Source organism: Uloborus diversus, chromosome 9 (assembly GCF_026930045.1).
Source record: "Uloborus diversus isolate 005 chromosome 9, Udiv.v.3.1, whole genome shotgun sequence".
In the NCBI taxonomy this organism is placed as follows: Eukaryota; Metazoa; Arthropoda; class Arachnida; order Araneae; family Uloboridae; genus Uloborus; species Uloborus diversus.
In genome coordinates this window covers 7474998-7502354 of record NC_072739.1, presented here as the reverse complement: position 1 = coordinate 7502354, position 27357 = coordinate 7474998, and the positions used below count along the sequence as shown (strand labels likewise).

At 34.2% G+C, this 27357-nt stretch overlaps 1 protein-coding gene across 1 annotated transcript in view; it reads right to left on the bottom strand.

Moving 5' to 3' along the window:
* Nucleotides 1-27357, bottom strand: part of LOC129229736 (dynein axonemal heavy chain 2-like) — a 146147-nt gene that overhangs the window by 41762 nt on the left and 77028 nt on the right. The window contains exons 23-31 of the mRNA XM_054864103.1: nucleotides 26909-27050; nucleotides 25984-26173; nucleotides 18499-18595; nucleotides 14697-14861; nucleotides 14404-14526; nucleotides 11784-11999; nucleotides 8920-9208; nucleotides 7567-7699; nucleotides 6511-6655 (exon numbers count right to left, since the gene is read on the bottom strand). Coding sequence (XP_054720078.1) covers nucleotides 6511-6655; nucleotides 7567-7699; nucleotides 8920-9208; nucleotides 11784-11999; nucleotides 14404-14526; nucleotides 14697-14861; nucleotides 18499-18595; nucleotides 25984-26173; nucleotides 26909-27050 — 1500 coding nt within the window. The remainder of the gene's footprint in view (nucleotides 1-6510; nucleotides 6656-7566; nucleotides 7700-8919; nucleotides 9209-11783; nucleotides 12000-14403; nucleotides 14527-14696; nucleotides 14862-18498; nucleotides 18596-25983; nucleotides 26174-26908; nucleotides 27051-27357) is intronic.

The window sequence follows — 27357 nt, the reverse complement described above, 5'->3', positions numbered from 1 at the left end:
AGGTAGGAATCTGGTTGATCGAGCAATTTTGACCTACACTGCTGTCTGCCTCACTAACTATATTTTCTGTTGCAGTAGATAATGTCTTTGCTATGAGCCATGACTTAATTTCCTTAACACTAAGATTGTCTTTGATTGAAGAAAAATTTGTATATGACGGAGAATTTGGGGCTGGTTTTGTTGGCATGCTGCATTCTTTCAATGATGTCAAACAGTCTGGAATTTCAGTAAGGGCTCTATTGTTTGATGATATGGTCAAGTTTATAGCCGGTGAAATGTCATCTGGTTCTCTTTGTTGATAAATTGCAAGGGCTGTTGCATGCGTTGTATTTTTCCCATCTGGCGTATCCTCCATGAAATCTACGTTGTCCACTGCGAAAAAAATATATCTGTCCTTCACTATATCTGATGGCACATAGACCCCTTGGTTAGCTTTTATATCATTTAATATCGTCTCAGCTATTTGAGTTTCACATCTTCGAAGACGATCATACCCAATTGAGAGACCGTATCCATGCAAAAGCTCAATAACCTTTTTGTTTCTCACAACTTGATGTACTGATAACCCTATAGCTACTTGCTGAGGCATTATACGTCTAGATTGAATATTTGAAGCAGTGCGTTTCACTTGTCTCTCATTATATGTCATGGCTATTGCAGTTTGGGATATGCTCATAACAGCCTTGTTAACTTGTGATTGCTTGCGTTCTGATGACATGTGCTCAACAGTACCACAAATAAGCCATCTGAAGAACGAATACACTTCTCGCGGCACATGGTCTTCGTTTACATCTAATGAACCTGAAAACTCCCACTTCTTAGTATTCATAATAGATTTACGGAGATAATTAGCAGCATCATACAAACTCCTCATGGTCATGTTTAAATCTTCATCATCATTCTGGGATATCATGTTATTGTCTCGTGCATGCTTCATACTAACAATTTCTGCTTGATTTCTTTTCTGCGGACGGTGAAATTCAATATCTGCAACAGATTTCTGTAGCAATTCTTTTGTTTCTTTCCTTGTAATGGATGGATAAGGGACGTTATTCATAGCACGAAAGTTTTCATACGTGGTTTGTACATCAGCCATACTCAATGTACCTGTTTTTAAACATTCTTGAATCATACAAGTAAATTCAATCTCTGACGCACTCTCAGGGGCTCTAGAAGTGTTGGGTGCACTGGCATTAGGACATCGTAGTACATTTGTCACATTCTTCGCAAAACATTGTAAATGGTATCGAATGTCGATAGCGTGATCAAACAGACTCCTAATTCTGGGAAAGCTCGAAACAGTCAAATTGGGCCTTTGGTTGATGAGCATGGAAATTTAATCCAAAACGATAGGGATATTGCAAATGTTCTAAATAACTTTTTTTTCCAGTGTGTTTAACGATAACTGTATCTCAACAGTTGACACTAACAAGACACAAGCTATTATACAGCTTGAGGATTTTGTATTTTCCAGGGAGGAGGTTTTATTTCATTTGAAAAAGATTAAAGCAACTAAAGCTCCGGGACCAGATAATATTTATCCAAAAATTTTAGTTGAATGTGCAGAGGAATTAGTGGATGTTATTTTGAATATTTTCAATGCTTCTTATAACTCGGGGACGGTGCCAGAGGACTGGAAATTGGCTAACATAATGCCACTCTTCAAGAAGGGGTCTAAAGGTATTGCTGGGAATTATAGACCTGTAAGTTTGACTTCGGTGATTTGTAAGATTTTCGAAACTTTGATCAAAATTAAGATCATGATGTTCTTAGAGACTAATAGTCTGTTGACTAGTTTGCAGTATGGTTTCAGGAAAGGTAAATCCTGTACTACTAATTTATTGCATTTCTACGACAAGGTTACCTCAGCTTTAGATAACAAAAAATGTGTGGATGTTGTTTATATTGATTTTCAAAAAGCTTTTGACAAGGTACCGCATGTTGCTCTTCTCAGCAAGTTAGCTGACATTGGAATAGGAGGAAAAACTTTACTTTGGGTTAGAAATTGGCTTACTGGTAGGAAGCAAAGAGTAGTTGTGAGAGGAAATCATTCTAATTGGAGTGATGTTTTAAGTGGGGTTCCTCAGGGATCAGTTTTAGGGCCTCTTTTGTTTATTATATTTACGAATGACATCAATGATAATATTTCTGGAAGCATGAATTGTTTTTCTGACGATGTAAAAGTTATGGGGATTGTCGAAAATGAAGAACAAGTAAAACAGCTGCAAGAGGATTTAGATCATATTACTAAGTGGGCAGATAAATGGGGTATGGCAGTTAATGTAGGGAAATGTCAAGTGCTACACTTAGGTCATGGAAATAAGCGTATGAGATATCGTTTACAGGGTTCAGTCATAAATCAGGCAGAAAATGTTATGGATCTGGGTGTCTTTATAAATCAGGACTTCAAGTTTAGTCAACAGTGCAGTATTGCTAGTAACAAAGCCAACAAAATGCTTGGGTTCATCAATAGATCTATTTCAAACAAATCTAAGAAAGTTCTTCTGCCTTTATATAGGAGTTTAGTAAGACCTCATTTGGAGTATGCTGTTCAGTTTTGGTCGCCTTATCTGAAGAAAGATATTTTTGTATTGGAAAGGGTTCAAAGAAGGGTAACTAAATTAGTAAGGGGACTCTCAGATTTAGATTATGATACCAGACTTAATAGGCTTAACATGTATAGCCTGGAGCAAAGGAGAGTCAGAGGGGACATGATTCAGTTATTTAAATTTATCAAAATGAAAGATGTAAATGGATTAAATTTTTGCGGGGAAAGCAGGACAAGGGGTCATTGTTTTAAGCTATTTAAATCTCAGGCTAACTTGGAAATCAGGAAAAACTACTACTTTAGCAGGGTCGTGGGCACTTGGAATAGCTTACCGGAAGAGGTGGTAATGAGCAAGGGAGTGGATAGCTTTAAGAGGGCCATTGATCTTCATTGGGGACTAATTAATTGACTAGGACCAGCCTAGCTGGGCCCAGTGCCTGTTGCTGGTCGTCACATTTGTATTTGTATTGTATTTGTATTCAGGGTTTATTGCTGTATTAAGTTTTATCTGGAGGGCTTCATTTCCACTTTTAGCAATAGCATCACTCAGACTTTTTTGAGCATGATCAACCGACAGTTTTCTGAGGGACTTTGCACGTGTCTGACCTTTGTCACAGAAAAAGCATTTCTCTTTATTGAATGGAATGCAATGTGAACGTGTCAGTCTCGATGTGCTACTATTTGTAACAGGTGATGTATGCTGAGCTTGACTTTCATATCGCTTTTTTATGCGTTCAAAATGTCCCTTATGAGTGACATCTTGGTAACAACTTCGATGCCATGATGCCTTGTTGTCAGCCAGTATTTTTGCAGTCATTCCACGCAAACGGATATTAGATGAAACATACTTGACGTTTTCATATTTAGCATTTTCTAGCACACTCTTTAAAACCTTTTCATGTGTGGTAGGGTTAATGATTAGTCCTTCGGTGGATTTCTCTTGACATATAATACATAATGTATAATTAATTCCTATTTTTAGCTTTGTATTTGGTTCAGTGAGATCCATCTGAAAGTGACTAATTGCTTACTAAACTAATAAACGACGTGCGTCAAACTTCTGCATACAATATTTTTATTTTAAATGAGCTAGACTAAAATAAGAATCCCTTCTCCTCTCTTTCTTAAAAATAAATGGTACAACGTTCCCTTGTTGACGAATTTCCATTTCATGTGACTCCAGAGAAAAAGTGGCCAATTAAAGTGTCCAATAAAATAGATAATACTGGTGACAGCAATAAATTTCTGTTTTGACCATTTAAAGAGATCTGCTCTTCCCTCTCTGAAACTTGTTCGTGAGAATTTTCTTTCAGAAGAATAAAAAGATACGGTGTGCTTCATAGAGAAAAGAGATATTGTAAAAAACCAATACTATCACGATCTGATTAGGAAAATGAGACCCATCAAGTTGCTTTGTAGAATAACTAGAGACATATAGGTTGTAAAACTGGACATGCCGATTCCGTGAGAACTGGATCAGATTTTGACATTGTTGCTTTTGGAAAAACTGACCGCCAATCAAGAATTGAAGATACACTAGGCCGCAATACAAAGGGAAGGAAGAGATAAGCAAAATGAAAGGCGGCGGCAAGGAACTCATGTTAAGCTCTCGTAACAATGCCTTTGTCCTCCGCTTCTATGAGTACAAAGGAGAAAGGAGAAAAAAGACCTCCTTCGACATATGTTTGTTTCTTTAATGTACGACCACCATGGTGTTGGAAATTTCATCCAAGCACTCCCACCACTTAGTTAAAATTTACATTAAAAAAAAGGAGAAAAACTCAAACGAAAAAACATTATTCTTTCAGAGCTGGGGCCGTCAAAGCCGTCATTTGGGGGGGGGGGGCTTAACACTGCCCCCCCCCCCAAAATGATAGGCCTGGGTAAAGGGTACAAATTTATTTCGGAAGAGGAAATATATACAAAGAATAATAAAGTACACAAATACAATTTTGCATTTTTTTAATCAACGGGGGGGGGGGGGGGACCCCCTTCCTCCTAATATTTTTTACTGAAATGATAAACTTTGTTACCAGGAACCCATTATCAATGGAAAGATCGTCTTTAGTCGGATGAATTTTCATTCATAAACTCACATCTTTTACAATGAAAAAGGAGCTCTTAATAGCTTCGAAACACGTGTCAGCAATTTAATTCGGAGTTTTTTGCATTTAATGTTGTTATTAGTGGATTTAAGCATATTAAACTTTGAAAACTTGTTGTAAACCGAGAAATTTTGAATATATAAGTGTGTTATGTTTGCAGTCATACCCCCCCTGCCCCCCATCAACATTTTAGGGGATAGCAACATCCAAATTCGTTTTCCTCGTGCCAATACCTTTCAGCAGAACCAACTCCCATGATTGCATCACAAAAATTGAACAGAATACCTCTTGCCCCCCTGCACATTTATAACCGCCCCCCGCCCCATTTTCAGGGTTGACAACATCCAAATTTGTTTTCCTCGTGACAATACCTTTTAGAAAAACTAACTCCCATAATTGTATCACAAAAATTAAACGAAAAATTACATGCCCCCAACGCAGTTATAACCGCCCCCCCCCTGCCCCCCAGCACCAATTTCGGAGTTAGCAGCATCTAAATTCGGTTTCCTCGTGCCAATACGTTTCAGGAGAACTAACTTGCATAATTATATCATAAAATTTGAACGGGAAACAGCTTGCCCCCCAAATGCAGTTATAATCCCTTACCCCCTCCGCCCCCCTGCAGCATTTACGGGGGTAGCATCATCCAAATTCGGTTTCCTCGTGTCAATACCTTTCAGAAAAACTAACTCCCATAATTGTATCACAAAAATTGAACGGGAAACAGCTTGCCCCCCCAAATGTAGTTATAGCCGCCCCCCTGAACCATTTTCGGGGTTGGCATTATCGAAATTTGGTTTTCTCGTACCAATACCTTTCAGAAAAGCTAAGTCACACAATTGTATCACAAAAATTGAACGGGAAATCACTTGCCCCCCACGGCAGTTATAGCTGCCCCCCAGCCCCCCTGCACCATTTTGGGGGGTGGCAACATCTGAATTCGTTTTCTTCATGCAAATACCTTTCAGAAAAACTAACTGCTATAATTGTATCACAAAAATCGCACGGGAGCTAAAATTTGACCGTTTGCTCCTCGACTATTAAAAATTGATGAAAAAAAGCTTTAATATTAGTCATGTAAATTAACATTGGTTACTTTTCAACTAATGTCAACTAATCCAACAATTGGAAAATTTTTTATTTAGCATTTTAAATTTTAATTCTAAAGACAACTAATGAAAATGCATACAGAATTTGCTATTCTTAATAAGTTTCCAAGTTTTTTCTCTTAAATTCATTACTTATATTCTAGTAAAAAACCACAAGAGGCCTCAGACCCAACTTAGCTGGTCTTAATCTGATAATCAATTCTAAAAGATCTGTAATGGAAAAATAGTACATATTACTGTTTCAGAAGAATGCCCTTTAAAAGAAGTTCAGCTGTTTATAGAAAGTTTTTCGAAAATAAAGGTGTAATTAGATCAATAATTTTAATACTTGGAATAATTTGATTTTCCTTATTTTTGCTGAGAATTTTTTTTTTCCTTTGATTGTTAAATAATTCAATTATAAATTTCTATGATATTTTTGTAACAAGTTTCCAGCTGCATTATTTTTTCAATTCATACTCTGTTCCTGAGAAGCATATTATGTCTCGAAAAATATTACAAAAGTAAAAAACATAAGAACAAAGACCTGTACAACTATAGTAGCTACAAACCTAACCTGGCAGCATCATAATGTTCTGATTAGGATCTGTGTAGCCTTCACAATACTGCCAGGTTAGGTTTGCCCTAACTATAGAGTCAAACATATAGCTATTTTTTTATTTGTAAGCTGTGGTTCTCTTCAGAACATAAAATATTGTGTTACAACAAACTATTTTGTCAAAAAACGTTACATAGACAGATCAATTACCTCTCTAGCTTTATCAATTACAGCCTGAGTTTTTTCATTTGATGCAAGTAGCTCTTCAATTTGAATGGATGAACTCTTAGATTTATTCAGCATTTCAACCAGTTTCTCATCATCCAAAAGGGACCCATGAGCTTTACTCAACAAACTTAAGGGGAAAAATTAAAGTATTATGATCCATAAACACAGTAAGGTTATAAAAGACTAATTCAATAGTATGTCAACATACACAACACAGAAACCTTTGATGCTCATATGAGGCAGTGAGAAGTAAAGTGGTGGAGGGGGGGATAAGTGCAAAAATTAAGAATCTGAAGACAAGCAGTACAAATGAGGAGTAGTTTATCAAAAGGGAACATATCCACTTTTCAGAAAAATTCATTTTATGATATTTTCTAAATTTTTCAGATGACCTTTATCAAATCACTTGCTCTCAAGAAGTCCAAATGGGGAAAATCCTATACTATTTAAGGGTGAAGTATGGCTTTTTGATCAAAAGGTAACAAATCCATCCTCTGTAGTTTTATTTTGAACAAAAGAGGACACATCCGGAATGAATCTGTAGTACGAAAACTTTTAGATTCAAAAGAACACATGTCAAAAATCCTCAACATTCAGGCTTTCGTTCAAAAGGGCACATATCCAAAATTAAGATGTCGATATCTCCTTATTTTTTTCACTGTGGAGTCAGGATTTGCAGTGCTTTTATGCTCAATTCTCAAAACTTGATAAAACTATTTGGCTTTTACCCTAATTCATTTTTCTCCCCTCCTGAACATTTTTGGAAAATGGATATGTTCCCTTTTGATAAATTAGTCCCCAAATGGTAGATGAACCTCTCCTCTGCTTTGGGGCAAGAGAAAGTTCTTATAGTCTAGGTAAGTGCTGCTATACAGCATGATTTAGAAAAACTTTTCAAGGAAAACCTATCTAGGACTGGATCTTTAAACATTTTACTCGAAACTTGAAAACTCCACTTACATTCCTTTGCTTCTCACTGCCTCATATGTATTTCAAATGCAATATAAACTTTTTAAAACCAATTATAAAGCAACTGACCCCAATACTTTATCTTCAATGTCATAGAGTTGCTTTTTGCAGTCAGCAATGCTTTTTACAAGTTTTCTTTTAGTAACTTCGAGATCAGATCTCTCATTATGCACAATCAGAGACAGAAGCTGATCTTCAAGACCTAGATATATTAGAACTCAATGAAACAAAGGATGAAGCACTATACACTAATTGGTATTTTATAGAAAGTACAATTCTTCATTCGTTTTGAGAGCCATTTTCTTAAAATAAAATGTTTATATGAAACTAAAATTCTTGTATATGAATTCCAAAATATGCTATGCTTTTAGTAACAAACTGTATGGTTAATGCACCCTCATTTAAAGTGCAAATGGAGAAATTATTTTCTTCTGGTGACTATAATTAGTCTTCATCTATAAGATTAAGACGGAGACTCTTTGCTAGATCCTGGCTCCTTAGACCTTGATCCAAGAATGTAAGGTTCTTCTGCCTTTATATAGGAATTTAGTAAGACCTCATTTGTAGTATGCTGTTCAGTTTTGGTCTCCGTATCTCAGAAAAGATATTTCTGTATCGGAAAGGGTTCAAAGAAATGTTACTAGACTAGTAAGCGGACTTTCAGCTTTAGACTATGATAACAGACTTAATAGGTTTAATATGTATAACCTGGATCAAGGGAGAGTCAGAGGGGACATGATGAACAGTTATTTAAATTTATCAAAATGAAAGATGTAAATGGATTAAATTTTTGTGAGGAAAGCAGGACGAGGGGTCATTGTTTTAAGCTATTAAAATCTCAGTCTAACTTGGAGATCAGGAAAAAATACTTCTTTAGTAGGATCGCGGCCACTTGGAACAGCTTACCGAAAGAGGTGGTAATGAGCAATTGGGTGGATAGCATTCAGAGGGCCATTGATCTTCATTGGGGATTTATAAACTGACTAGGAACAGCCTAGTAGGCCCAGAGCCTATTGCTGGTCGTCCCATTTGTATTTGTATTTGTATTAAACACAATATTTTGCAGTTTCTCAGTATTTACAATGCACAGAAGTTGAAGAAGCTTGGCGTCAGCCAAAAACGCTTGATTTGAAGGAAAGTAGTTCAAGCAAAAGGGATTTTCATCACATTCAATATTTTATCTTTATTACCCTCAAAGAAAAGCTGTTTCATTTCTCTTTTTGTTTTCACAAACCCTTTTTTTTTAAAAATTGTTTTATAAAAAATATCACATCAATATTTTATTTGGAGATAAAGCACTGGCATAACTTGGCAAAATTAGATAAAGCTGTTTAAATTACATTAGTTTCAATTGAACAGAAGTTATGCGAGCAAAATATGCACATGGAACATAAAAAAGACTTAAAAATAGATGTCACCTACCTTTTTCTTTTATAGTGAAATTGACAATGTTGACCTTGTTAATGATACTTGTAGATAGAGTAGGTTTTTCCAACTTAGTAGACATGTAAAACCAGAAAGTGGGTTTCACTTGCAGCCTCTTGCCATTGAACCTAATAAAAAGAGGTCTATGCCTGAGCTCCAGGAAGGGTAATAGTGCTGGAAAGAGATCAGGTTTCACATTATACAAGAAAGCAGGACACCCATCAAGAACAGCAGCTTCAAGTAAAGAAGTCCAATTCGGATCTTGTGAGTCAATGAGCCTGAGATTCTATAAGAGAAAATATAGTTTGTAACTGATGATGTAACACAGCGTAATGTACTGTAGAGAATTGATTTCAGCCTTTCCTTTTGGTGCTTTCAGTTGAAACCAGTTAAGTCTGGACCAGAATATAATTAGTCCCCCTCAACCAAACTGTGTATGCAGGGGAGCAGGTCCTTCATTTAGAGGGGTAAAAAAATGTTATCCCCCCTCTGAGATATTAAAGTATTGATTTACGCATAGGTAATGTGTGTAAATATATTAATTTCCCGGTTGTCTCTGGATGTGATAACCGGGCTGACTAGTACATTGCACATGGTTCTACCTTAGCCATAGCTTAGAGGCAGTAGTTTACTGCTATATTGGTAATGTGGTTTTTGTTGTTTTTAGATGAAATTTGTATTGAGTACATACCCTTCGCTCCCTCCTCCACCCTGTGAATAAATTTAAAGTGATGGGCCTGAAGGGGTGTCCATAATCATAGGCCCTGGCAGAATCATATGCACAAAGGTGTACCCACACGTAAATGACTAAAAAACGTTTTTTATTTTTGGACTATTCTTTTCTTTTTTCTTACATTTTTAAAACTATATTTGTGCTGTTTTTATATATTTTTATTTATTTTTTATTTGTTTATTTTAAAGCACATTCTGAGGTACATTTTCATCTTTGTTAAAATTATTTTTTTAATAAGTTTTATTTCTCTGCTCACAATACTTTTGTAATAAGTAAAATTAATAATTATTTTTAAAAATGTAAAAACTAATAAAAAAAAGGATAAATATTACTTTCTAAAATCAATTTAATTTAACTTTTAAAAGTTGGGGGGTGAAAGTGCATCCAGGAGCGTATCCAGAACCAACACAAAAAGGGAGGAAGGTCAATCATTTTGGCAATCAAAGGGTGGGCTAATTGCCTCCCTCCAGATTTTGGAAACATAATAATTTATGCATTTATGCATGTATTTTGCTGTTTTTCTCTTTAAAACACATAGAGTGTATATCCTTCATGCCTTCCCCTTCCAGAAAGTTCTGAAATGCCTGAAGCAGGCACTTTTATAAATTTAAACTTTTTCATGGGGTATGGAGGACCCTGCGTGATAACACTTTTGCAAAGAAAATATTTTGTGGGGGATTTGGGGAAAACGAAAGTCCTTTTGGCACTGTATTACCATAGAATTAGTAATTGAATTAAACATCAACAACTTCAATTTTCAATGAGATCCCAAAAATGAAATATATACTTTCAAAATCAGTCACCAAGTTACTAGAGTCGAACTCATCAATAACTTTAAAAATTGAAGCAACTGTCCAGGCCCATGATTTCAAATGTTTACGAGGTGGGCAACTGACCTCGCATAATGACGGGGCTGCAACTGTCAACTCATAATTTTTTTTAAAAGCTTTTTTTTTTTTTTTTTTTTTACTTCAAACATTTTTTATTTTGGAGGGGGGCGCAGCTGCCCTCACCTTCTCACTCTGACTATGTTCATGAGTGCAGCCCTGTGCCAGCACTCATGTACACGATTAATACATGTACATGTTAATATTTCTCGTGATGTATTCCAGTTTTAAATCCATATAAATTTTTGTGTGGCATTTCCAATTCCTTCTACTGATAAGAAAATGCATGATTTACTTCGTGGTAACTAATTAATACAAAACAACATTTCTAATCAAAAGCAGACATTAAAATGTATACCTGCCACAGGCCACTATATGAAAACTTAAAGTTTCAAGTTTAATTAATTCATATACTCATTACAAAAGCAGAAACAAGCAAAAAAAAAAAAAAAATTCAATCAGAAGCAACTTGTGATCTTGCCTTTTGCAATTCATTATTTTAGCTAAAATTTATTCAAAAATTATTTCACTAGAAATAAAACCAAAAAAACATTTCTCATAAAAGATACATAGCATTCCGTTGATATTTAAATGGTTTAGTTATGAGAAAAACATAATAATCTACCTAGGTTTTAAAATGTTGAGGAAAAGATTTTGATAGTAAGATTTTGTTTTATTTAAAATATGTGTTGAGTGCACCTTGGGTCAAATACACCCAAAATCAAATATAAGCATATTTTTTAATAAATTGGATGTCTTTTTCTGCAAGGTGATGTTTTATCTGATGACTTTACATCAGGTTACGTTAAATAGGTACCTAGTCTACAAAATTGTGTGAACACTTGAGCATCTATTCCTGCAATAGATCTGCAATATGTACTTTTCTTTCTCAATGACTTAAAAAAATATTTGATGCTCGGTGGCATTAAATTGATTAAGGAATTGTGCCATGAGATACATAACAAATTCTACTTTAAATGCCTCTTATAAATTTGGTTTCAAAATATTTCTTTCGGAAAAAATATTTTACACATAAATATATTAGTTTTAAATTTTCTCTTAATTGTAAATATGTCTTTTATATGCAGAATTTAAAATTTAAAAAAAAATGTTGAAGTTTTTTAGAAAATGTCCCAAGACCTCTTCTTCTTGTTTTTTCCTCCTCTTATTCTATGATAAACAAACATTCTAAATCAAATCACACACGAAAGAATGTATTCAGTGACCGAATTTACTATTACCTGATTAGATCCTACATTCTTTAGCCATTTGAAAGCTTGCTCTTGAGGATCAATAATGAATGGACAATAGTAGCTTTGACCAAATATGGTAGCATTTTCATACGAATATTGATCTAAGGGCAATTCATGCATGTTCCAAGCATCGGAAGTTTCTTCTTCCAAGAAGAAATTTACAGGATCAAAATCAGGATTGTATGAGAACTTATAATCCATAACCTATAAATACAATTCCAAAAATGATAAATGTGATGCAAAATACATAATTTTGCCATTATGTATTTTGATTTCAAGTCTAAAAATATGCAACAAACTTTCACAAAAAAGGTTTTTAATTTGCAAATGAAAGGGGATATTTCAAATATACAAATGTCAAAAAACACTTCCCTAATGAAGCAAAATCTGATGACCTTGAAGATAATGAAAAAATATTATATGCCACATGGCCGTACCTGGTCTTGTTACTAATGGCATCTCAGCAATTTCAAAGACTGTCATGTTTGCTAAGTGCTAAAAATGTACTTCTAAGTTCTCAAAGTACTTTACAACACAATTAAATGAGACTGGCTGTTCTAACAAATTGCTCTCTGGACAGTCACACCAAATTATGTTACTATGGCAGAATGGGGTTTTTCCATCAGTCAAAATTGCTACTTTAGTCATTATTGTTGACTAAAGTCATCAATAGTCATTAAAATTGATTGAATAAGCAAGAAATTAAAAAAAAAACCCCATAGAGACAGAAAATACTTTTATTTTTCCAACATTTAACTTTCAAATAATTTTTAAAACGCCGTATTTCTAAAACAAGATGTTTCATCCTGTAACGTCGTAGGTGAAGACAGCCATTTTGGATTGGATCGCATGGTTGTCTTTTCTTTTAAGATATCGCCTTTTGGTGATTTTTCACTGCGAGCGATTATTAGAGGAACAAGAATTGTTAGTTAAATAAAACATATCATTTGGCAAAGTTTGGCAATATTCTGAAACTCGGTTCTGGTAACCCTAGCGACATGTTTACAGGTTCAGTGTCCAGAGGTTCGAACCCCCCCCCCCCAACACCCTCGATTTTTTTGTTCACTTGTGACATCAGTAGCAAAAATGAAAACAGCGACTGAACGTCTTTTAAGATTTTTTTTTTAAAGAGAAAATAAGTCAAATTAAAAAAAAAGAAACTCACCTAACGTTTCTGAAAAATGGGAAACAACCAAATTGAAGAGTTAAGCAAGGCAATGTTTAAACAAAACAGTTGACAGAATTTTAACCATTCAAGCTTTAAAAGTTTTGAGTCAAAATGGCTAACATTTTACATCACATTTTTCAAAAGTGTAGAAAAACAAAGCTTAGGGGAGGGTGGCCCAAAACAGTTAGGTCACCCAAAACGGGTTGGCATTTTGTATGCCCCCCCCCCCACCATGGTGTATGAGTGGCGATGCATACATATGTTGTGTTTACATGAACATCCCCGAGTTTTAATCAGTCCCAGGGAAGCAGCAGTAAAGTGGCATCGCGCAACAAGCTCATAATAAAAAATATTACACGTTTCTAAAAAGAAAAGAAGTTTTGTAACTTGTGATTAGTTGAAGACTAGCTAATTTTTTTGATTGTCAATAAAAAAAGTTATTCTGACACCATCCACCTACAAACTACGATTTGCAACTCCAATAAACTATAGGGGGCGCTGCAGCCACTGTCTAATGGCAGATGAGAAAGGTAAAACAAACAAGTTCTGAAACTTATAACTTGCTTTGAAGCTAAATGAATGACAGTAATTTTTCATCGTGTTTTTGGGAAGCTCTCTTTTCCATTCCTCTGAAATTACATCACACCACAAGCTGTCCGAAGCCTGTAATTTACCGGAAAGAAAACACGTGGAACGAAATGTTTTACCTCTTTCGGTAGTATTGTTAATCACTGCAAGGTAACGCATTCAAGCTCTGAAGTTGGGAATAATCATTTTGTTTGTTTCTTTTTTAAATTCAAGGTTATAATTATTGAAATAAAATGTGCCTTAGGGCAAAGCAGGTCCGGCAAAGCAGTACTTATAGGATTTAATCATGTATTTATTTATAATTTCTTGACTTGTGTACTGACTTAGGTTTTCTATTCCAATAAGAAAAAAGTTATTTTTTAGTATGGCAATTAATTAGTACATTAATTTAATCAGTTATTTCTTTATGTTTTATAAACAAATGTGCTGACTTTAAATTGGATAAGTACAACTGTTTTATATATTTTTATACAATGACAGGTAGATAGTCAACTATTTTAATCATTTATAACTTCACATTTGATTGCAAATGTACCAAACCACAATTAGTTAAGCTTACCCGCTTTGGACTCGCTGGTAGGGTAAAGCGGGTTTTCAAATGTTTGTAAAGTTTGATAATAAATAAATGTTGGGTTAGAAATAATATAAAAATCACTTTTTATTTTGAAGTTCAAGAACCCTGCTAGGAAATAAAACCAAAATTGTTGTAATAAAAATCCAAAAACTACAATTTTCAAACGTTCTTCAAAAACCTATCCGCTTTGGGCCACCCTCCCCTATATCTTCTGGGGTGGAAAATTAAGGCTTAGTTTTTAAGAGTTCAGTGTTTCAATAGAGAAAGTCAAAACTTACACTTCTTTTCCAAGCATGAAATGTACTCTGCCTCAAAACAGGACCCAGAGGACCAAGATAAGTCAGAAACCCAGCAGCTAGAAAGCTATCGCCAAAAATGAATTGATGCTTTGCTTCCAGAACCTGCAAAATAACATTTCAAAGAAATTAACATAATTAGGGAGACAAAATCTGCAATGAAAATTGCTTTAGCATTATTAAAATCTACACTTAAGTGGCAGATAACTAATTTCTGTATTTCCCTCAGAAAATAAGTAGTCAGTAACTAAAAAGCTGCAACAACTGATCCTTACTGAAATTTTTTCCTGCCACTTTAACTGCTCTGACTTCAAGCTACTCATAATCTTTTGGGCACGTTCTAATTTCAAAGCAAGAAGTCTTGCATTTTTCGCATACTCCTCCTTCTTCAAAAGCAGTAGTTCATGTTCTTTCTCTAACTGTAAAATTTCATCCTCCAGCTACAAAGAGATTCAAGGCTTTGATTACAAATATAGAAATGGAAAATACTTAGCAAAAATTCTAACATTTGCAAGTAGTAAATTTAAATTTCCATTGATTCGTATTAAGCAAAAAATCAGGTTTTTTGCACTGTTTTATTATTATTTTTTTAGAATTATGAAAATTTCAAGCATTATTCACTAACAAAAATACTGATTCATTTTTTAGCATGGAGCATTAACCAGCTGCATTGTTTTTAGTTTCCAATTCAATTCAATGGCACACACAACAGGGGTGTCCAGGGGTTCGCCCCCCCCTCCTCCAATAGCCTCTTTTTTTTTATTGTCCTTAATCCTATTCATATAGTAGCTTTCTTACCATGTGTACTAATTATTCCAAGTGACAAAAAAAGTCACAAATTGTTTCTTTGTATTTCATGATTCTATATGACTGTGTAACAACGTAACGTGAATATGTTTTCAATTCAGCGCGAATCCATTTTGATTTTTAGTTGTAAAACATAAATTTTAAATTATATTGTAAAAATGAGAAAACAAGTCACATTGACTTTGTTGAAATACATGCATGTAGATGAAAAAACAAATAGCCTGGAAGTGAAAGAAGATTCTGGGTCTACTGCAAGTGATTTCTTTTTTCATTTTTGTATTATGAAAAAAAGCAAATACATAAGTTATTGTGCTTTCCGTTAATTCAATTAAGTATTTGTTATTAATAACGTATTTGGTTAATAAATGCTAATTAATTTGCTTGTTCAATAGTTTATTTTGAAACTTTTTCAGTTCCAACAATCCATAAAACCAAAAGAATATGATTGGTGGTGTATTGGAGTGGTATGACCTTAGAGCAGGAATTAATCAGGGGTGATTGTGAGTTCATCAAAAGATACCTGAAAGTTTCAAAGCGAGAACGGGGGGGGGGGGGGCTAATCTTTGGCCCCTATTACTTAAGTGCACCTTTGCCATAGTATTAAATAGTTCTGAGTCAAAATATTATGTGTACATTTGATTAAATTTTTAATGGGTTACGAAGTTACTTTTGAACTGGTGTTATACAAATTATCTTGACATTTGTACATCTTAAGGGATATGGGTTCATCTTAAGGCTCTTGCAGGTATATTTGATGAGCATTATGTAATTTTAAAAAAAATGCGGAGGTAGGGAGATAAAAGCATAACAAAAAAAAAACATAATTCCGGTATTTTCGGACATAAAAATACCGAAAATACGTCCAAAAATACCGGAAATTCGGTAAAATACCGGAACACAATCACCCCTGATTAGTAAATGGAGGGAGCTAGTCCAATCATTGGCTTAGCAAAAGCTTATGCAAAAGAACTCCAGTCACGTGACTTAACATCGACGAATGATTGACATGTTTTGCGTGAAACTGACATAATGAAACCTGTTTTCTTCCAAAATGCTTGGCTTTAAAATCTATCACATAACTTGGTGTCTTTGCTTTCCGATGGAAAGTCTTCACTCCCTTCATTTTATCCCTTTCCGATGGGTATGACATGAGAGTGGTTGATTTTTGACTCTGGACCCTCTCCTGGAAAAATTCTGTGTGCACCACTGAATTCAGTACATTGGATAAATGATGGCCTCATATTAAATCATGTACTTTAAAGCAAAATAATAATCAAGCGGTAAATTACTGCCCTTAAGGCAGTGCTAAGGTTTAACGACAAGTACGTACCAACAGACCGGTTACAACATCCAGAGACTGCAGTTTTGTCCTTGTTATGGGCTAAGCCAGGGCTCGAAAATGTCCCAAATTTTGATATATATACAAATACAAAAGTGACGACCAGCAACAGGCTCTGGGCCCAGCTAGGACAGTCATAGTCAATTTACAATCTCCAGTGAAGATCAATGGCCCTCTTAAAACTATCTACTCCCCTGCTCATTACCACCTCTTCCGGTAAGCTGTTCCAAGGTTCCACTACCCTGCTAAAATAATAATTTTTCCTAATATCCATGTTAGCCTGAGATTTAAATGGCTTGAAACAATGACCCCTTGTCCTGTTTTCAGTGCTAGCCTTCAGCCCCGTAACATCTTTCGTTTTAATAAATTTAAACAGCTGAATCATGTCCCCTCGTTCTCTCCTTTGCTCAAGACTGTACATTTTTAGCCTTCTGAGCCTGGAATCATAATCTAAGTGGGAAAGTCCACTTATTAGCCTTGTAGCCCGCCTTTGAACCCTTTCCAATACATTAATGTCTTTCTTAAGATAAGGAGACCAAAGCTGAACAGCATACTCCAAATGGGGTCTTACCAAACTTCTATATAAGGGCAGAAGAACTTCTTTAGGTTTGTTTGAAATAGATCTATTGATAAACCCAAGCATCTTATTGGCTTTGTTGCTAGCAATGCTGCACATTAGATATTTTGATACATATCCGATATTTTCAGTCAGCACAAACTAAAGTGTTGTAATAGTAAATGCATCCTCAAATCTTTCTTTATTTTCTTATTACAATATCTTTCTTTCATTATTTAAACATATTTCAATTTACATTTTTATAAATTTTAATGGAGTAAATTTAACATTAGCTGATTTACTCATTTTTGTTCTGTTAGCTACTTTTGCACACTTATATCATTCAGAAATAAAAAATATGCATTAGTTGTTGCACAGTCAAAAGAGATTTTCCTTTTTTTCTGACCAATGTTTAATTTTTAATTAGGCAATTTTAATATGAATTAAAATTGTTACATTACTAATAATTTTATGAATATAAAATATAAAGGAATATTATATTACTTTCATATATTAATGATGTATTAATACATCATAAAAATATAGTACATAACTTTTTCGTTATTTTCAATAATAAATGAACAATATCACTATGATTAATATAGTTTTTACATTGAAAATACCGTAGTTGAAAAAATAGCTATCGAAAATATCAAAATATCATGATAGTTTCAAAATAAATATCAGATATATATCATGATATATATCATGATATATATCGACTGATATATATTGACCAACCCTGGCTCAGCAGTCTGGAATAGTTGATTATATAGCTGGAGCAGAGGTTCTCTCATTGAAACTGAGATTACACATTTTTACACGTAAAAATATCTGAAGCAGTAAATTCACGAAACTTCAATTTTTCGATCATTTAAATGATTTGACTACACACGGAAATGCAATTTATTTGTAAAAAAAGAGAAAGTAAGAGAATAATTCAACAATAGTTCAAGAAAAAACTGCAAATATCATTAATTGAGAGAGATTAACTACTTTTTAAATAGTAAGGGAGTTAGCTTGAGAATGATTGCTTTTTATGCATCATAAAAATTATAAGGGAAAAAAAATATTACATTATTTTCAACTGTTGGCAAAGCTTACCCTCCTCTCTACTGTGCATTTTGCACAGCTACTGTACATTAGTACATATCAACTACAATTATCTTTCTGTATGGATTATTATGAATTAATTAGATTATTATTGATTAATTAGACCATTATTTATTATTTAGATTATTATTAATTATTATTTTGTATGGATATTATTATTATTAATCAATACCAGATATCATTTAAATGAATAAAAAACTCAACTTTTGACAAAAATCATAAAGTTTTGATGATTACTCCTTAAATATTAAAAAATTTCTACCTTCTTCAACTCCCTCAATAACTCTGCTTGCGTTCTTTGAAGCATCTCAAGTTCTTCCATAGCAATTCTCAGCCTCTCTTTCTTGGGCTTAACTTTCCTTAAAGCAGGAACAATTAAAATTCAGTGCACATTTAAAATAACAAGCACATAAATCTGAATTAATTTTTGAACATTAAATAAAAAAAATTCAAATTTGTAACATTAAAGCACAAGGTGAAAAAATTATAATCAAGCAAAAAATTTATAGTACACATTAAAAATACTTTTGAAATAAATGGAGCACTTGGACAATACTACTTATTGGTTCATGAGAAATATGATCTCATAAATCAATTTGAATTTTAAATCGATGAATAGCTCTAAAACAGTAAATGTTCTGAAACAGATAAAATCAGAGCTCAATAGAGTATTTACTGATTGATTCATGATTTGGTACTCATCAATTTATGAATTGATACTTATTGGTTTGTGATTCAATACTTGGAGTCCCTTGCAAATATTTTGAAATTATCAATTAATATTGGACTTTTTACAATTTTATGGAAAATACTTAAACTAGTTGCAATACATAAATCTCTTAATCAATACAATATAAACTGATTCGAACATTTCACGCAATTATTACTACAGAAGTAGAATGATAACTAGAGATTAACTTGCTATGTTCCTTTAAAAAAACTTAAAATAATAGAAATAAAAATAAAATTAAGCCAGCAATTCAGGATTTAACTTTTTGGCACTCTTTTAAAGCAAGGAATTTTGTTTAAAAATTTTTAAATTTCATAACTTCAATAAAATAAAAAGAAATTTCATTTGTTTGCCTCTCAGCAAGGCATAGCAAACATAAAAAATGAGAAAAACCAGATTCTCATAGCAGATGCAAGAGCAGTTTTCAAAACATAGGCGTCAAAAGAATAAAAATAGCAAATAAAAGAATTTATGAAAGCAAAATAATTTTAGAATTAAAGCGAAATAAGTGTCAAAAATGAGAAAATTTCAATTCTCATATCAGATGCAAAAATATCACATTTTTTAAAATGAAAGCATCAAAAGTAAAAAAATGGAAAGTCAAAGAGTTGCTTGAAGAAAAATAATATTTGAATTTTAGGCAGCATTTTAACAGATCTACGATGAAAAACATTAACAATTACTGACATAATCTGAATATTTGGAATATGGAAAAAAATCTGGAGGTGAGGAGATAAAAACACAATGAACAATACTGAATTTATGGGTTTAATACCCAAAAATATATCAGAATTGTGGAAGTATAACCAGAGCACAATCACCCATGGAATCAATTTAAACTTTTTCTGCAGAATTAACCCGTTCGCACCCAGTGTCACGCATACGCTACACAACAATTCCTCTCTTATCAGCCCAGCGGCACGTATCCGCTACGCGCTCTGATCGACGCTGACGTCCCAGCGTCACATATACGCTTTCTCGAAATGGAACGATTGAATTGAATATTTAAACGATAATAGATGGCGCTAAATGGCTATAACTTTGATGATATTCGAGTCACATGGTATTTGACCTTCATGTACACGCTTTAGTTTCTTATTTGGACCTCTCAATGGGATAGATTTTTTTTTTAATGTAAACAGTGAATCACTGCTCTGCGCATACGATTTATGAGGTCTCAATTGCTCTTGTTTATATCTTTGCTCGCATTTGCTCTTGTTTATATCTTTGCTCCTCTTTTTTTGTTACGAGTAATTGAAAGAGATATACATCTAGCTGAATAAATTATGGGGGAGGGGAGGAAGGTTAAAATATTTTTGCGTATGTGTTCGACTTTTGGGATTCCCCGTTCGATGAGAGTACAGGAAGGATTTCAAGCGGCACTGAAGTTTATGATTGATTATTTTTGAATCCTTTCTGATATTGTTCTTCTTTATTTATTCTTTTTTATTTGGAGACTGGAACATTGCAATAAAAATGGTTAGCGAAGTGAATGAAAGGGAATGTTTTCGAGAGAATTATGAAGCAATTTTGAGACTTGTTGCGTGGGAATTTAACTAGTTTAAATTCGTTGACCTAAGTTGTTTTAATTAAAATTACATAAGGAACATATTTTTTTGCTACATTTCATTTTCTTTGATTGCACACTCACGATGTCAAACTCTAACTTTGTTTTTGTGCACATATTATTTAACTTTGTGCACATAGTTAAAGTTTTAGTATTCTACTTATTTCACTCCCTTCTAATAATGTAATAGTCTTTATATTAATAATTAGTAATCAGTAGTACATTGTTTAAGCAAATTTAAAATTTCAAGTCATGATTTTGAAATGCTGATTTTATATGAATATTTTTGTTCAGTTAGGCTTAACTGCTGTAAATGCTCGGGCCGATGGCGGCGTTCCATTTCGGAACGTTCGGTCCCGTAGCTGCGCTTCGTTTTCCATGCGCTGGTCCTCAAGGGGTTAAAAAAATATGTAGCAGGAAATCGTATTCAATGAATAATAACACAAAACGGCAGTTACATATACAAATACAAATGTGACGACCAGCAACAGGCTCTTGGTCCAGCTAGGCTGGTCCTAGTCAATTTATTAGTCCCCAATGAAGATCAGTGGCCCTTTTAAAGCTATCCACCCCCTTGCTCATTATTGCCTCTTCTGGTAAGCTGTTCCAAGTGCCCATGACCCTACTAAAGTAGTAGTTTTTCCTAATATCCAGGTTAGCCTGAGTTTTGAATAGCCTAAAACAATGACCTCTCGTCCTGCTTTCCGTGCAAAAATTTAATCCATTAACATCGTTAATCAGGGGTGCCCATCCCCCCCTAGCTCAATGGCGCAAATTCCCCCCCAAAAATTTTCTTGTTTTCGAATCGTGTTAAACATAACAGTTTTTAGTGTCTAATTTCCAGTCAAATTTACTCGGGGGGAGGGGGGGGGTAGCGCTAACAAATACCATTTGAACTGAAGTATTGTTGGATTGTTGACCCACCTTGCTTTCCCGAATTTTACAATATGGATCTTGAGTAAACTAGTTTTGGGTACCCCTGTTTTTTGCTACACCTTATTTGCTTTTTTTTTTTTTTTTGAAGTGTATGGATACTTACGGATAGATTGAATTCAACTTTCTGGCTTGGGATGGAAGCATCACGAGATGTGTACAATATGAAACTTGAAACAGAAATTTATTGCCACTTAAATAGGGGGTCCGGGGGTTTCTCCCCCGGAAAAATTTTTAAATTGTAGTTTTAAAACCACAGTTTTAGATAATCTCTGGTAATTTTTGGGGGTATAAAAGGTTTGGTGGCCCCTTCCCGGTAATTTTTCAATATTGAAACTTTAATTGTGGTTAGTCTACCGTTGTGTTAAGGGGGGCTCTCCTTTATTTTCAAAATTGTAGTTCTAAAAATGCAGTTTTAGACTATCTGTGGTAATGTTAGAGAAAGAAGAGATCCTAGGGCTCGCCCTAGTAAAATATTTAAAATTAAAGTTTTAAAAACGCTTATCTATGGTTGGGGGCCAAGCAATTTTCTGAAATTGAAGTTCTAAAATCGCAATTGTAGCCGACCCTTGTGACGTGAAGAAAAAGAGTTTTCGGAAGCTCATCCGGAATTTTTCTCGACATTGAAGCCCTGAAAACCAAATTTAAGACGATTTTTTAATAATGTTGACGAGAGTGGGGGAAAGGGAGGAAGAGGGGCGCTCTACTTAAATTTTCGAACTTGTAGCTTTAAAAATGCAGTTTTGATCGATCTTGATAATGTTAGTGGAAAGTGAATTTCGATGCCATTCCTCTGGCAATTTTTTGAAATTGATACTCCAAAAACGCAATTCCAGGCTTGTCTTTGATCGTGTTAAGAAAAGGGGGGCAATGAGGAAGGCTTTCTCTTATAAATTTTTCAAAATTGCAGTACTAGAAACGCAGTTTTAGATGACTCTTGATGATAATGAGGGTGTTATTCTGGCCTTACAGTGGGATCACTCTCCTGGAAATTTTCCAAAATTGAAGTCGCATAGCCAAAAAAGATGAATCGCACACACCGTGACAGATATTTTTCGGAAATTCTCAAAATGGATTCAGCTATTCAGCGCACATCAAAAATCATAACTCGAGAATTTTAACGAATCAAATATCCTTCTATACATATCAGAGATGGAAGAAAGTAAATGAAATTTATGAAAAATAATATAAACACCTTAAGAACAGACTGTTCCACTTCCATCAGCGAAAACCAACATCACTGAAAGTTTTAATAAAAATCATCTAATGATAAATTAAAACAATCAGTTTAAAAATGGTAGATAAAATGGGAGTGAAGTGAAATGAAAAAGTCGATTGGAGGGATAAAAAAAATGTTATTCGTAAACTTCAAAGAAAGACCACTAGAGCACACTGGTCAGAATTATTACAAAGAATAAAACATTTTTGACCTCTCTCCCTCTCATCACTGTCACACGTATTCATCATGCAGAATTGTGCTACTTCTAGAAAATTTATAAAAAATTTAAAAGAAATCAAATCGTCTGATCCAGCTTTAAAACGGACACTAACTCCCTGCCGTCTGGGACGTTCCCTTCATTAAAAAAGAGACACGGTCATTAAATTTTGGAAAGAGTACCAGGGCCGTCGTCAGGTCACAAAACTGGGGGAGGGGGTTTGTAAGCTTTTGGTGGCCCCTTAATTGTTTCAAACGCATGTTCCAATATGCAGAGAGAGATAAAATATGGCTTCTGGTTTAGCAGGGATAGTCAGGGATATTACTAGACCTTAGTACTAGCAATATAAATTTAATCGCTAGGATAACATTCAATCAGATTTAGGGGGTGTCGGAGGGCTACCTTCTTGCATTATTTCGAAATTGAAGATATAAAAACGCAGGCTTAGACTACATTTTAAGTTTGGGAAGAAGGAGAGTGGATGTCCAGGATAGCATCTTCAGATAATTTTCCCAAATTTAAGTTCCCAATGCAATCATAAGTTATATTTAATTATGTTCAGAAGATTGGGTTCGGGAGCTCTCCCCCGGAATTTCCGAGATTGGAATCTATGGTGATGTTAAGGGAGAAAGAGAATCTGGGGCATCGTTCGATAATTTTTCCCAATGCAAACTTCAAGCACGCATTCCTAATTGTGAATTATTTCTGATTGTGACACACACGTAAAGGAGGGTTCGTAGGCTCTCCCTCGGGAAAAATTTGAAAATTGTAGTTCGGAAAATGCAGTTTTAGACGATGTATGGTAATATTAAAGGCAAGGGCGAACCTCCCTCGAAATTTTTTGAAATTTTGAAAACTCAAAAACATGAATGTAGTTTTTTTTTTTTTTTTAAATTTTGTGCACTACTAGTTATTTGAAATTACAGCTTCAAAAACGAAATTTAAGCCAACTTTCGATGAAAAGTGGTGGTGGGGGGGAGTTTTGAAGGGGGCTCGCGACCAGAAATGTTCCGTAATTGAAGCACTAAAACCGAGGTTTAAGACATTTTTCGATGATGTTGGCGAGAGAGGGGGAGAGGGCATTCTCTCGGAAAAAATACGATCTATAGAAACTGCAGTTTCAGAAGATTTTTGGTAATGTTAACGGGTGGAGAGATTCGGAGTCCTCCCGTGGCAAATTTTCAAAATTAAAATTTAATTAACGCAGTCATAGACGATTTTCAATACTGTAAGAGGAATAGAAGGTTTGGTCTCCTCCGAAAATTTTTCTGAATTGAAACCTTAAAAATGAAATTTTTGAGGATCTACGGTAATATTTGGAGGACAACACACACAGTTTCGGGATACCTCAGGGAGTTTTTTTACATTAAAACCCAAACGACGAAATTTATTCGACCTTGAATGATGATGAATGATTAATTGAGAGGGCGTTTCTCGGAGTTACGTTGGGAGCACTCTCATGGTTTTTCGAAATTACTGTCCTAAATACTCAGGTGTAGGCCATCTTTAATGACTTAAGGGTGCAGGGAAAAGGGTGGTGTTTGAGAACGTTTTCCGGGGATTTTTTCAAAACCTAAATTCTAAAAACTCACTTCCAGGCCAGCTTTGGGAACGTAAAAGGAAGGGTTTGGAGTTCTCCACTCTTCCTTTCAGTTTGGCTACGTTCCTCCTATCTTCATTGTAAATTTTAATTATTGATAAAAATATTGTGGCAATATTTTCTTCCAATTTTCATTTGCCAAACACGATCGTTTACTTGGATTTTTTTTAGTAAAATTTTCAATTTCCCGGCCTAATATTTCTGTTTTCTTGCAATACAAGTGTTTACGGCCTTAGAGAAAAGACTTTTAACATTTTGAACGGATGTAGTAATTTTCTGTGATACCTTAGGTCTCTATTCCACTTCATGTTATTGTAAATATGCCACCTGCATCTCTTGATCAAGTTTTGATTTACTTACGATTTTTCCATTCAAACATTTAGAACTTTTGGTGTGAGTATTCATTACAATACTTATACTTTGAATCTCTTTGTATTTAAGTGTTTCTCTCTCTCTCTCACTCTCTCTCTCTCTCTCTCTCTGTGTCTATTTCAAATTTATTTCGACGACCCATACATTTTTCTCCACTTAGCAATGATTTTCAGGAAAATATTTGTCATTAAAAAAAATATATATAATAAAAACATACGGGAATGTTTCGCGACCACTACCCTAAGGGCTGTCCTAATGAAGCTGTCCTAATGAAGCCTATTTTTGTATTTTTTTTTTTTTTAACTGAAGAACCATGAAGCATAGTTTTTTATGACCAAGGCCGCCGAGAGACAAGGCGTGCACCATGTTAGTTTTGTAGACGGTCCTCCCTCCCATTATGCTAATTTTACTCTATGCACAATACTTTAATTTAAGCCGAGCCCACAGTTTCCAACTAGGCAGACATACTCACTCTGCGGCCTAGTGTACTGTACTGAATCTTTTTTTTTTTTTTTTTGAATGTTTGAAGTGTACATTTCCGCGGGCCTTACTTAGATACTCTTAGTAAAAGGATATCATGGATGCTACTAAATTGTATTTTAAGACTACGTTTTCTATTCAAATTTTACAGAAAAAGAAAACTTTTTGTCACTATTATTTCAATTGTTCATTTATAATTACTATTTTATTTCTTTTAAAACAACGAAGAGTTTCAATTTTTCTTTGTTACTTGCATCTCTAAAATGATATTGGTGACCCCACTTCTGAAAAACTGTGGGAGGGGGGTGAACATCCCCCCCCCTTCGCGCCATAATCCCCCCCTGTGGGCACCCCTGTCGTTAATTTAGAAATTAAAAATTTGGTGATAGCTAGTACAAATAGTAGGGCAACCTGTCCTCTGTTTTGGAGCAAGAGATAGTACTGGTAGCCACAATAGATGTGCTATACAGCATGATTTAAAAAGCCTTTCAATGAAAGTCTACCTAGGACTGGAACTTTAAAGATTTTACTCAAATCTTGAAAATGTTCATTTAAAATCCCTCTGCTTCTCACTGCCTCATATGAGTATTCTAAAACAGATCAAGATCAAGTCACAATAGAATACTTACTTATATATCATGCCATACATGTGCATAGCACGCACCCACATACAAAGAGATTTGGCAGCAATAGAGACTTTCCCAACAATATGAGGTTGAAATTCTGGTCTTTGTATATATTTGAACACTTTCTTTAAGGCACTTTCAGGAATATTATCACTGTCATACTCCAATAACTCTTTCAAGAATGAAGGATTCCCTGTGAAAGAACAGCATGGCTGCTATTGAGTGCTAATTTCATGTATACACATTATTTAAAAATTAAACATTCTTTTGTTATTTAAAAAAAAAGAAGAGGAAAGAAAATAATGTTACATGTTGACTTAACACTTTAGACAAAGTAATTATTAAACATTCAATGTAAGGATTTAAGTGCAGCAACTATAGTTGGAGCATATTTAACCTGGCAGCATTATGAAGGCTACGCAGATCCGAATCATAACATTACGATGCTGCCAGGTTAGGTTTTCCCAAACTATAGTAAATGTTATGATTTACTGAACATTTAGAATATTTAATACTTCAGAATTTGTAATCATACTTTAAATGTGCAGAAAAACTATTGCAGGATTCATAAAAAAACAAAAAAATCCTTTAATATTATTTAACGTTCATTAAGGTTGTCATGTGGTGTTGGCACAATAATTCATATTTTTCAGTAAGTTACCGCCCTAAATCAGGGCCCTAAAGCAGAAATACATAAAACACACACCAGCTCAATAATTCCATCTAAGGACTGCAGTCCTCAGATGAAATAATTGAGCTGGCGGTGTGTATTTTATGCACCATAATTCATAGTTCAATGTATTATTTTATTGCACATTCAGGCACATCAATATCATTTTATTTGTTCAAGCAAATTGTGATATGATGAGGGGCTAGTGTTATCTGAAAACATGTTTCAGTGGTTTGAAAAATACAATAATAAATTCACCTAATTGTCTCTTTGCCTCTGTCCATGATGGCTCAGATTGTCTCAGAATCATTACCGCTTCTAATACTATTTCTACAAGAACTGGGGGTTTGGAATAACTTTTGATTTCTCCAATATCTTTTTTATTTAGAGCCTCCAAAGCCTAAAAAGAATTTTTATAATTATTTTTATTTAGTTAATTTTAAATGTTTGCTACACTAGCAGTTTACCTTTTATAGTCCGATTTTAGATAGTTATGATACATTGCATTAATGTGTTAGTCCTTTGAGAATTTGCATGAACATATATTTGAAGTCCATCACACATGTGATGACTTTATATCATTTTATCCTCTACAATTTTAAATATTACAAAATCAAAAAAAAAAAAAAAAATCAGCAAAAATTTAATGTAGAATCTATTTGAATTAGGCCTAAATGAATGCTGACAATTTGTAACCATGACGAAGA